This window comes from Fulmarus glacialis, unplaced genomic scaffold (assembly GCF_000690835.1).
Source record: "Fulmarus glacialis isolate BGI_N327 unplaced genomic scaffold, ASM69083v1 scaffold11544, whole genome shotgun sequence".
NCBI classification, from domain to species: domain Eukaryota; kingdom Metazoa; phylum Chordata; class Aves; order Procellariiformes; family Procellariidae; genus Fulmarus; species Fulmarus glacialis.
Window position 1 is genome coordinate 5,722 of NW_009209997.1, and position 13,025 is coordinate 18,746.

The 13,025-nt window shown below is 39.1% G+C and overlaps 1 protein-coding gene across 1 annotated transcript in view; it reads right to left on the minus strand.

Moving 5' to 3' along the window:
• Window positions 1-8,984: 8,984 nt before the first annotated feature.
• ELP4 (elongator acetyltransferase complex subunit 4) overlaps window positions 8,985-13,025 on the minus strand; it is a gene marked incomplete at its 5' end in the record, with an annotated part of 115,321 nt that continues 111,280 nt past the window's right edge. The window contains one exon of the mRNA XM_009577029.1: window positions 8,985-9,130. Within this exon, the coding sequence (XP_009575324.1) occupies window positions 8,985-9,130 (146 nt within the window). The remainder of the gene's footprint in view (window positions 9,131-13,025) is intronic.

A 13,025-nucleotide genomic window follows, 5' to 3' on the forward strand; every position in this document is an offset into this window, starting at 1 on the left:
CATTTGTCCCCCGGGTCGTTGCTTGCCTTGAAGAGCTGCTGCCGTGCGTGCTGGGGGCTCTGCGGGTTACGGGCAGCCTCGCGCTGCACGCCGCGGCCAGAGCCCTGTCAAGAGCCTTTTCCCCAGGGTGGGTCGGGGCGCGGGGCCGAGCGTGCAGGGGCTCCCACGCCTGAGCACCGGTGCCAGCTCCCGGTTGCTCGCTGGGGCCAGGCCAGGCCCCGGAGCAGCCCCAGCACCCAACCAGCCTCGGAGCACTGCTGCAAAGGGGCGAGGGGGTTGCGTGCGGCTGCGTGGGGACGTGCTGCCTCACCAGACACCGCTACCAGCCGCACAAGCGGGAAATGAAAGTCTTGAGCATGCTCTGAACAGCCTCTAATACCCATTTTCATCCCTTTTCTTCTTCTAGAGCTGTATTACTTAGGAAGACTGAAATCTGCTGTAATGTATTGTTCACTGTAACACAGCAATTTCCAAGGGTCTCCTCTTTTTACCACTGAAATTAGTGGGAGTTTTGCTATTGATTTGCAATAGGAATGAGACATTTCTGTGCATTTGGTTAAAATGTATTTCTTAATAACACCTTATACTTTATTTATAAGCCCCTCCTAAGGCATTTCACAAATTATAGTCACACAAGAATTGATGTGTGAGTGCTGTCTTAATAACACTGTATATTGTATTTCAAATATCGTGTTCTAGATACAATATTTACATTTACACGTGAAAAGGCTGCTAACCTAACAGTTATTGTTCAGAGCAGACAGATGATGAGCCATACATGCTGATGGCGAAGCAGACATGCATGCGGTGACATATGCGTTGGAATTGCCTCGCACCGTGCAGATACTGGTTTTAATTGTTTTTAAAAGGTAAGCACAAGTCAGCGTGTGCTTTGCTCCAGGAGGCAGAAAGAGCTCCTTTCTTACCCAGGCTGTAACACAGAAAGGGGATTTCACCACTTCTTTTTAGCTAGGTTTTTATTTATAAAGTGAGCAAAATGCCCCCATAGGCTGGATTACTTTCGGCAGCCTAACATGGGATTTATCTTTGGGGATGAGATTACAGTTGCAAAGAACAACCTGGGACTGATAACACACATCGCCTCCCCCAGGCTTTCCAGCCATTGGTAGTCCTATTTCATTCACTTTCCATGGCCAAAAGTGTCTGGCTTTTTTTGTTTTTTGTTTTTTTCAATTGATTTTTCTGGTATTACTGACTAAAATATATTATCTCATTTTCTCTGGGTAATATGTGCAGGTAATATGTGCTTAGTTCTACTAAGGTTTAAATTTGTTCTGCATTTCCATGATATAAAGCACTAGGAAAAGTGAAAATGTATCATTCTTTTTTCTTTTCTTTCCAGTTCATTTCCATTTGCTCTTGTCCTCAGCTTCAGCAGTTGAGCATTGCTCCACGTGCAGCTGATAAGGCTCTTCTGCTCTGGGAATGGTGTAGCATCTTCTTTTTAAATAACTCTTCTTTGACAAGACACCTGCTTGCTTAATGAGCTCCCGCAGCCCTGTTTCCAATCAAAAGTGTGACTGGCACCTACAAATATCCAAATACAATCCCCACCGCCCCCCCATTAGAAATATGCCTATGAATTACAGACGTGAGAGTAGAGTCTGTGATGGCTGTTCGGTGTTGTTCAGACGGCGAGTATTCACGTGCCTTGCTGCGGAGAGAAGGCAGCCGCGGGAGCGTGTCCCTGGCTGAAGTGTGCAGGGACCCCTGAAGCCTTTGCCCTGCGCGGCGTGGTAGAGGCAGAAGAAATGTTCCTCCTCTTTGGGTGGAAAACAAAGCATGGACTATAGTCCCCTTTGGATTACTGCTGGAGAATGATGTTACGCAAGTCTCTCACATACGTTATCTGTTCAGTAGTCAGAGAAAATAGCAGAGGATGGAGCAATCTGCATGAGATGCGTGGTAGTAAAGATAGTAAAGTACCGTTTGGATAGGAGCCAGGTTGGCAAGTTCCTTGCTTTAGAACATATGTTAAATTAATTCCTCCCCTAATATTCTCTTAGATGTAAAGAAAGAAAAACCTAATGTATCAGCAGACAGTTACTTAGGGTAGCTCACGTAGGATAGTTTACTATCCCAAGATAGTTTTCAATAGCGATGAAGATGTTTCCATAGGGGCTGCAGAAATGAAACCTCAAAGGAATGAAACCATTCGATCAGTCTTTTAACACATACAGCTGACGTGTGACAGATTTTCATGAAATCTCCAGCTGCCAGAATCCCTGTTGTTTCTTTTGAAGATGGCCCTTTAGAGAAAGGTCCCCATGAAACCTGCTTTCCCTTAAGTTTCATTGAGAACCTCTGATGACTATGTTTTAACACACTGAGAATTTCAGGGCCTTCCGTACTGTTCCCGTCCTCCCCTTAGGTAATATCCCACCAGGTAATATCCCTGATGAGACAATCATGATTTTGAAGGGGTGAAGGTGAAAATGGATGTCTGATGCCGGTGTGCTGAGTGCTGGAGCTGCTCTGGCCCCACAAAGGCCCACGGCACTGTTTTTGCTGGGCTGGTAGAGGTCTATGGTTTCTCAGGTGTTGGAGCCTGACCTCCTAAGTCGAATTGCAGCTGGGTCAGGCGGTGAGCAGATGTTTTGTGAGCGACCCAGGAGGATCCTTGTTACCTTCAGGTGCCTGACAGGAGCTGTAAGTTGCATGAAATCCTCCAGCAGAGGTTGCAATTGCCTCCAGGCACCTGACAGACCTCACGTACACTCCAGCAGCTAAAATCGGTGAGGGTTGCGAATTGCAGTTCTTCCTCTCCTGGGACATACAAGCTTTTCCAGCTGCACCAGAGGAGTCTGTAGATTCACAGATAACCGCCTTCAGGTCAGGCCTATGCTGATGGATTTTGAGAAGTTTATGAACAGTTATTCGACAGAAATTACATACAGGGCAACAGAAGGACTCCGATTTATATGGAACTGCAGACAGCAGATAAATATGTTAATTTATCACAAGTGAAGAAAATCTATATTTCTCCCTGTAACTGTTTATGTTTTACCCTTTACATTTCTCTCTGCAAAGTTGGATTCATATTCAGAGTCTGTAGTCTGCAGCTTTGTGTTTCAAATACTGCAGGGGAGGGTTTATTTATTTTTAAAACTCCCTCTGTCAGACTGAATTAAATAAAAATCCAGTCATTTAAATTTTATAATTTTTTTGCTTTTAAAGAAGCAAGTTGTCCACTTTGATTTCTCTGAATTTAAGTCAATGCTGTTACGTTGCAAAATATGCATTCAAACCCTTCAATTCTTACTTAAACTAAGCTTCTGTTGGGTCTGCTGATTTTCTGAGTTATGATTCAGTTGCTCTGCGTGAACTGTTGTTGACTTACACCTGTTTGGGCAAGGATACATTTAAAACTTCATAGATCCTTCTATAGGCAAGGACTGCAGATGGACCCCCTGTTCTGCTCCCTTGCATATATGCTTTTACTGTGTCTATTTGCTGTACTCTGTCATGCATGAAGTAATTCTGCCTACCTACCATACCACTTGTGCTTCCATCCTCCTCCCCAGTGTTTTGTTGTGGTAAAGTTTTATTTGCTTGTCTGAAGCTGGCGTATTGATGGTGTATGTTTGAAGCTGGTTGGGAAGAACTCCTCAGTTCTGAGGTGGCTCCTGGGAAGGCTCTGTCTCCCACACAGACGGACTTGCTACTCCACTCTCTCCAAGAGTCTACTGTCAAGCTCCTTCTCACTCAAGTAATTTTCCAAAATTGCTGAGCTATCCTGGACGTACATTGGCAAGCACCATAAATGGAAATTTCACCATGCTGGAGAATTCTTCCAAACGGTTTCCTCTGCCTGTCACTCTCTATCTGGTGTTGACTGAGTTCAGCTTTATTCATTAGTTTAGCTTTTCCAAGTGCAAGGCCATGCTGGTGGCAGGAGTTTCGTTATACAAGATGGACAGCAGATGTACATCTGCTTCTGACCAGTTCATCTGCTGGATCCATATAGATGTTGAATGTGCCCGGAGAGGAAAAGGACCCATTAAAACTTCCCTGGTCCGGAATCAAGTGCCAGAGCTGCAGTTTCCAGCTATGGCTGCTAGCTTAAGATGATGGGGCTAGAACTGGCATCAAGTCCTGCTAGAACGATCCCTATCCTATTGATTTAAAATAGGTCAGGAAGGCAAATTTGTTTTGCAGCGGTGCAAGTCCCAGGCCAAGAATGATGCTCTGCACAAAACAGTCCTGGTCTATGAGTAGTAGCTCTGAGAACTTTGATAATATAAATAAATACATACTAAGAACTGCAGAAAAGTCTCACTCAAGCAACATATTTTAAACAAGTTTACAGCTTTTTCTCCATACAATATGCTTTCCCAAAATATTGGCACTGAAAACTGCTCGACTTCCTATCTAAACCCAAACCAGACCTCATTTCTGTTCTTCTGTAAGTCTAGTCCCATGAAATTTCAGCAAGAGCTTTCTTTAGTGTGGTTTGCTCCAACCTGACTCCAAAAATGTAGCTGAAAGTGCACCAAAATTCGCCTTTTTCAAGACTTCTTAAAATGCCTCTGATGCTGTAATTGCTGGGAGCATTCTGAGAGCATGAATGTTCAGACTCAAACTCTGCCAGCCCAGCAGAGTGAAGACTTTTTTTTTTTTTTTTGATTCTTGCTACATTTTGGATTTAACATTTGCTTTCAATGCCAGAAGACATTAAAATACATTTTTTTATAGAGGAGTATGCAGCTACAAATACTCTAGATCTGCTAACATTTTTAAAAAGATCCACTGGATCTAATCCTACCAGCTTGCTTCTGGTCTAAATCATCACTGACTTCTCTGGAAGATTTTTTAGATTAAGTTCTACAGCACCAGAAAATCCATGTGCAAAAAAATATAGAAAGCGCAAAAGATGTCTTCATTTTGATATGAACAGAAGGTTTGCAAATTAATTCCATGTGCCTAATAACTTTCAAAATTGTTTAAAGGTGGAGTTTAAATAAGCAGCCAAGTTTTCAGCAGATGCTCCGGGATGCCTGATGCTTGACGCTCCTGAAAATCTGTCTATCCATTCAGATGCTGAAATACAGATGTAGGCATCCACTATAGTAATGAATCATTTTTGGGGAAAAAAAAAAAAAAAAAAAAAAAGAGCCTAACATTCGCTTATAATAGACTAGAAACTGAAAAAAAATTGTGGTGGAATTTTTGTTTTCTTTTTTTTTTCTTTTTTCTTTTTTCTTTCTCCATTCGAGTTGCCTTTTTTTCTTAAGATGAAGAGGATTCACTTTCATTCTTTTTCTACACAGGTACATTTATTATTGAAGAAGAACCATCATGTGCTCAGTGTGATTAAAAAAAGAAATGTAGGCCTTGCACTCAGGTAGCTCACAAGAGAAAAGAAAAACCCCAGGAGATGCCATGGGGGATAGTACTTGCTTCCACCACCTCTTAAAGGCATAAAAGCATCTTCTTTCCTATTTCTGTTGTGCTCTATTATGGACGATGTTTCTCCAGCACAGGCAGAAGAAGAACACCTTAAATTTCTAATATATGATCCTGGTTTAATATGTGTGCATGTGTATGTGTTTGTGTATGTAATATCTGTAATATACATACATTTTAAAGGGATGTTTTACAACCTTGTGATTTCAGAAAAACTTGATTAATGGCTCACTTTACAATATTGGCATAGTAAAGGATTTCTGTAAGTTAGACTTTTGCACTTTTCCAAAAGCTGTGTTTGGAACAACATCACTATTTTATATTAAATTTAAAGATGAAACCAGTGGCGGACTACCATATGTATCAAATCTGAAGTAGCTGAATGCCCATTTTCAGATGCTTGTAGCTACTGTTACAGAAAACTGAATTCAGCTGCATCCTTGAAATTGCTTTTGAAATTTCTTTACAAACATAGAAAAAGACTTACTCTATCAAAATATTCGTCTCATGTTCCAAATACTTATATTTTGAAAACCTCAACACAACAGAAATTATATAAAGAATTCTTATTTGACATATTAAAGACACAACGTTTTACATTTCATTACTGCTTTCTTGACTGTGTGTCACAATTCTGTAAAGATCAGGTTCTCGTGCTGAATTGGGAATGTCTTCACTGGGATGAATCTATTGTCTCCCAGCTGAGTTTGGTGGTTTCAGTTTGTAGCCTGCTAAAAAGTAGGAAGTTCTGCTTAAAAAACTGCAACAAACAAAAAAACCTCGTACAGCAATCTCTGCAGAAAAGAGCCCTCTGAACACAGGCAAGGATCACACAGATTTTCCATCCAAGCCAACAAGGGCGCTCTGAAGATGCAAAGAGCAGCTGGCAGCACATTGCAACAGCCTGTCAAAAGAGGCTGCACCCATTCTTCGATCACCTGAGCTGCACCCCTTAGTTGAATATTTGTCTTCAAATCAAGAAAAGAAAGAACCAAAGGATGTTTTGTACACAGGAGCTTGACAGTCACAGAGTAGTTATGGGGAAAATTCACAAAAAATCGCCATGTAAACACTTCTTCTGCTTCCCAAGTCAAAATTGCTTTTGGTGCAGTAAATGAAATCTATGCTATGTCTACTATATATCTACATACTATCAGGTAGCATGTACATAGCATTATTTCACCTATCAGTTTACTGGATTAGCCAAGTCACTGTCATATGTTGTTGTAACTGATGCGATATTTTGGAAGAAAAGAGAAATTTTGCTCCATGTTTTTGCCTTAGGTAAAAACCACCGAACATCTGTATACTCTAACACTTATTTTACAAAGCATGTTTAGCGACTCAGAAAAAAAAATAATCCAGATTTGCAGAAGGAGTTCCCTTTATCATTCAAAATATTTGTCAGCTTTAATATTAACCTACTGAAGTTTTTGAAATTGAAGTCTTACAAATGCGTAAGACACACATATACATACGTGGAGTACACACGCTACTCGCTAACAATTTTCACTTAATATGTTAACTAGAAATTGACTGTGACTTTCATGATATTTTCTCCCCTGTATGTTAAGTCAATGACCTATTTAAGTATGTTGGCAGCAATTTATGTGTCTTGTGACTTTATATTTCACAAAGAAATGCTGTTTTGTGTTATTTACATTAAAAAGACATACTATGTAAAACTTAACCTTTGTTAAAAATCACTTTTTCCTATGTATTTAAATTATTTCGTGCTTTCAAAAGGCACAATTAAGTATCTAATGAGAACTTCCATTCAATGTTACACATAATACAAAAAGAGAAAAAATGTTTGAGACATCAATGATAATATTTTAAATATATTGGCATAGGAAAGTAGATGTCTTTTTGCTTTATTAAACTGACAGTTCAGTTCTGAAACTTTATTTTGAAAAGACTTAAAAAGGATTTGTGTCTTTAGACATAAAAAATATAACAGGCATATCTAAAAAATATAGAAGAGAAAACCTGATTGTTACTACTAATGAAATAGCTGATGACAAAATAGTAGTCTTTTTGATTTTGATCACAAAAAATAAACTGGTAGTGACAGGATATGATGGATAGATTTGACATCCTGGCAAATCACTGTCATTGATTCAATTATTCTAATTCAGAATAAAAGCTGTATACAGTATGTGTTTATGCTACAGTGGAGTTTTTTAAGTGATTGACATTCATCATATTAGTTAGACAGTTTTAAAAGCTATGTCTTTGTTTTACACAGCGTTGTCAAGAAAAAAATAAAGTAGAACCTGGATTGCAGAGAAAAAAGCAAACCACTTAACCAACTCTTGGTTCCAAATCCATCAAAATAAGTTACCATTATTGCATCCTATTAACACGTTCTTTGAAGAGTCAATTTCACTCCAGCCATGTAATACACTATTATAAAGACTAAATTATGAAACTGTAATGCAATCTTACAGCTGGGTGGCTTGGAAGTTCTGCGGAGAAGAAGATACTACCTTTCAAAATGGAAGTCAGCCTCAGAAGAAAGAATGCAAACCACCCTAACTTACAGGTCAGCTTTGCTTTACCGTTCTTTTGTTTGATGAGATATACACAGAGATACATACAAAATAGTTAGAAGTTCACAAATTGTGTATCTGAGGGTACAGAAGCCTGAATTACTTGTATATTCTGCCCTGCTTTAGACCAGCATGCTGTGATACCCTTCCCCGAGCTCAAATGCACTCTTCTGGTTTTCTAGCATTAATGTAGCTGTCGGTTTGAATTTCAATCTTGAATTATGTCTGTTGACATAATTTCATAGTGCTGACTTCAATTGTTTAGGATTACAGTTTTGCACCACATAAGGAAATAAATTCTTTTCTCTATGGTTAGTAAATTCCATTCAAGTGCATTTTATTGCATGTAGTAAGCCATAAGGCAAAGTAATTATCTATAATATATTCTGATTCAAAAAACAACCGTTCTCAATTACTGGCATATTAGAATAAAAACTATCTTATATATTTTAAATTTATTCTTGCACATTTAATAAACTAATGTAAATATTTCCTGAAATTTAAGAATGGTATTTCAATTACAAAAATTAATGTTTTTAAAGCCATCACTCTGTAGTTTGCTTTTGGAATAACATGTGACAATGAATTGCTTAGTTTCATTCCTTTATTTCAATAAACCGTCCAACTTAACTTATTATTCATACAAAATATTAAATATAGGTATATAAAAATTCCATTGGGAAAAATATCCCTTTATTTTTATTGTAAAAAAACATGTAGAAATGAAAGGGTAAGAGTAGTTTTCATATTTTAAGGAAAGGAACAAAATACTATATGTTTCCAGTCGAGCAGAACAATGGCAGGACCCAACATAACAGAAGCTTTAACAAAAAGCAAAATCCAAACAAGCCCAAAATTAGTACAAAGAAACCAGAACAAAAAAAAAAAAGGCACCATGTGATAACATGTATTTTTAAAGACTGCTGCGTCAAATTGTTAAGAAAAATATTTATATAAGTCATTAACACTCATAATTAGAGTGTCATATAAAACTGAGTGAAACTGCTAAGTAGAAAACACTAGAAGTCCAGGTGCTTCTTGCCGATGGCCATAGCACCACATCCTGAGCTCAGCAGTTTGGCGGATTCTGCCAGATCCTGTTTGCTTGTGCGGCTCACTGTGTCTGACAAGTCTGGAGGCAAATGCAGTCGCTGTGGCAGGAGATTTTCAGGAGGGAGAGGGAGAGAGAGATGGGGAGAGAGAGAAGAAAGAGAGAAAGGAAAAAACAGGGAAGAAAAAAAAAGAATAATTGCAGCAGAATTTATTTTCCATAGCATATTTCGAAATGCAGTCTTTTTCCTGACCGATCAGTGTTTACTCATGCAAATAAAACACTTCCCAGACACTCTTTTAGGCTGACCTGGAAACAGTTTTGCATGTTTTCAATATATTGGATTCTGTAAATTGGAATAATTTTTTCCTCGTGAAAATTTTCTAAACAAAATCCAAATTTGCTCAAGGTATTTAATTATATCTATGGGCATTTTTCCTTTAAAAACAAGTGTTTTGCCTGTATGTCAACCCCTACTTCAAATCCTTTGATTTCTATGGCATTACAATAAAAGTACAGTTTTATTTCAAACATGCATACTTTGTGGCAGAGTCTGACAATAAATGATGTGATGGTCAAAAGATGGAGAGGGCTCACCCTGGTTGCAGCATTATTCTGCTAAATGTTTCTTCTTCATATTCTACTGATAGTTGTTAATAAAACCAAGCAGTGATAGTAGTTGCATTTGTATAAGGCAATCATATATGCTAATCAAACCTTGCCATCCCTTGTGAGTTGTAGGAACATTACATCCATTTTACAGATGAGGAAACTGAGACACAGGTTACACGGTTGTCCACAAGCACACAGTCCTTGCATAATAAACCTTATTTTTCAAATATGACAAAAATATTTCAACTCTCCCTCTGAGGATCTTTTACAGTGGAGATATATAAAAGACATGACATTACCATTTAGCTTTTGTAAAGTAAGGTGAAAATTAATGTAAAACTGAGGCTTTACTTGCTTAATTACTGGCTCGCTTTTGGACACAGTGAGTACTGAAAGCCAGTCAGATGAGACAGTTGAGCATCTTCTACACAGTGCAATAATTTATGAAACTGGTATCATGGAAGGAGCATATTTCTTGAAAGATTTAGTAGTCAAAGGCTAAACTGTGTAGCTCTTCTTTTAAAATGCATACGCTTCTGAAGGGAACAGGATAACAGTAATGGCTGCAAAACTGTATTAGGAGGCTGTGTGAACTATCCTTATTCTCTGCTTTTGCTGTGTTTTTGCTTTTATCACAACACGCAAATACAGCTGCCTTTTATGCAACACCTTTGTAACTTTCGTAGGATAAGATAAGAATTCAATTAAAAAGCATAAGAAATATCTGTATTTACAGTGAGCTGACTGTTCAATTCATTGCTGGCATTGCTGACACTGTGCAATTAGGCATAACTTGAGAGTGCCTCCAAAGTGCTTCCTACCACCGGCCACTCCTGGTTGTGGGCAGCACAGGGAGAAGAACGTGTGCTGAGTTGTTGTCTTCTCCAAGGGAAGGAAATGCATAAAGTAACGCATGTAGAGTAGGAAAGCCTGTGCCCAGGGTGAGATGACATGCCTCAGTGTTGAAATAGGAGAAATGTGTGTATTTATTTGTAGCACTTTGCCTATGAAGCACAATTTATGTATCAAAACCCATGCCCGGTATATACCATTTAGTAACTATGCAGCTCTTACATTTCACCGTATTAAAATCAGTGCTGTGGTATGGCATCCTTCACTTACAGTTCCTCTCTTATTCCTAAGAAGGTTAAGCATGGTTGTGGATATGAACTGTGGTCCATGATGCCTCATTTCTACACCAACACAATATAAAATAGGGCATGTGCCTATCTTGTTTGTCTACTGAGAAAAACGTTTGCTAGGAAAGAGGCAATGTACAACTTGGATTGTACGGGGGGGGTGGTGTAACCACTGGAAAAGGAAGGATGAAGAGAAGCTGGAAAGTGCAGGGGAGCACTCGGCAGATCTTTCAGTCACATTTTCTTTCCAAAAAAGTGTAAAAAAGTGTACAGTACTCTGCTAGCAGGGTACAGGGTATCTGCTATGTGGGAGGTGGAGAGACAAGTGAACTAATCCAACCTTCTCCAACTCACTGTTAGCATCTCTCGCCCTCACCGGGGAGCAGGAGAGGCGGCTTCCTCTAGGGGAATGTAGTACCGCTGTCTTCCTCCTGCAATCACTGACCCTTTTCCCAAGTCTGCCAAATGGATTCAGAGCAAGGTGATGAAGAGCAAACAGAACCAGGACTCAGCAAACTCATCTTACACAGGGACTAATATCTAACTAAGATATTAACTAATATCACAGATAGGTAACAACTGTAAACCCTGCCACACTGGCCTTAAAAGTGTGGTCAAAAGAAAAAAAATCTTTGATATTTACACAGCCTCTTAGTCAACGCTGTTCGCTAATATGTATTATAAATAGAAAATAGATAGAATAATATTTATGAATTTGCAAAGACTCAGATAGGAAAAGTAAAAACTAAAGATCCTCAGATCGGATGGTGGGATGAATTGGGCTTTTACAGATGTATTTGTTATGAAACAGTGTTTGATTATACACGCATATACTCTTCTTCCCCCATCTTATTCAGTGAAGAGGATGCACACTGCTCATTTAGTGAATGGCTATTCAGTATTTTGTTTTCTTGTCACTTTTTACTCTGAACTTTTTTGACGTATTTATTGTACACTATTCAAACCTTGTTCTGAAGACGGAATGGCTTTTCAATAGCACATGTCAGTATATAGCACTTGAATGCTTCACAAATACCAACTGTGTTATTTTCCTAATATTCTCGTGAGATAAGGCAGCAAAGTTACCTCCATTTTATGGATAGGGAATTGAGGCACATAAAACACATGGCAAAACGTATCTACTAATTTCAGAAACACAATCTGAGACATTTAGGACTTGCTTTTCCAGAATGTTTAGCACTGTACAGCATTTCACATGATCAAATACTAACTTCATTTGCAGCTGTGAGTGCTCAGTATTTCTTCAGGAACCCCAAGTCAGGCACTCGGAAAGCGAGAGGCACAAAAAAAAAGTTCAGAAATAAAAATGCTGGGTTGAAGTGACGTGATCACACAGAAGCTCAGTGGTATAGGCAGAGACGCATCATACTTTCCACTATCATCTTAATTATGAGACCGTCCCTCCTGCAATCCTTGCCCTCTCTACAATCCCAATTTTCAAATATTACAACAAATTGCTGGTTCTTCAGGAAGCATATTTCACTGCATATGCCATATTCAGCCTCAGATCAGACATATTCTGAACAATAAACAACATTAGGGTCCTCTGAAAACAACTGAATATTATCCTGCCATTAAGATCTGAATCATAGCACACATACACCCTACCTCTGAATAAAGCCTGAACAGGCATTTCAAAATATCATTCCTTAAATTTTCCGTGTGCAGCTTAACAATATAAACAGGGATGCAAATATTAATCCTATTAAATACTTTAACACCATTTAAAAAAATTCTAAACTTTAAATCACAAACAAACTGGAAACTCATCGCACGGCATTATACAGACATCCACACGTTAAACAATAGGCCTTTATTTTTGGCACCAATAGGGACATTGCGGTCACTTGAACTAAGGCAGTAAGTGATAGCTTGAATAGGCTGTGATCCTTTTTGAACACCAGCGTTACAGAACGATCAGACATTTTCACAGATATTTGCTGACTACAGAGAAACAGTCACATTTAAAGCCCCAGTTTAGGACAAAATGTTTTCTGGTGGACAGACTTCTCTGCTATTTCTGAGGCTGTGACCTCCATCCCGTTCAATCTCTCTTCCTCTTATCAGCGTGATAAGAACCAGGCCAATTTTCCTCACACTGGCAATCCCAGTCCTCGCTGCCCAGGCCTCCCACCCTGCAACTGGTCTTCATAACAAAAACGCCCCTTCTCCGGTTATCTGCGCTCCCCAGCCTCTACCCCGGCCACTCTCAGCTTTCTGCTT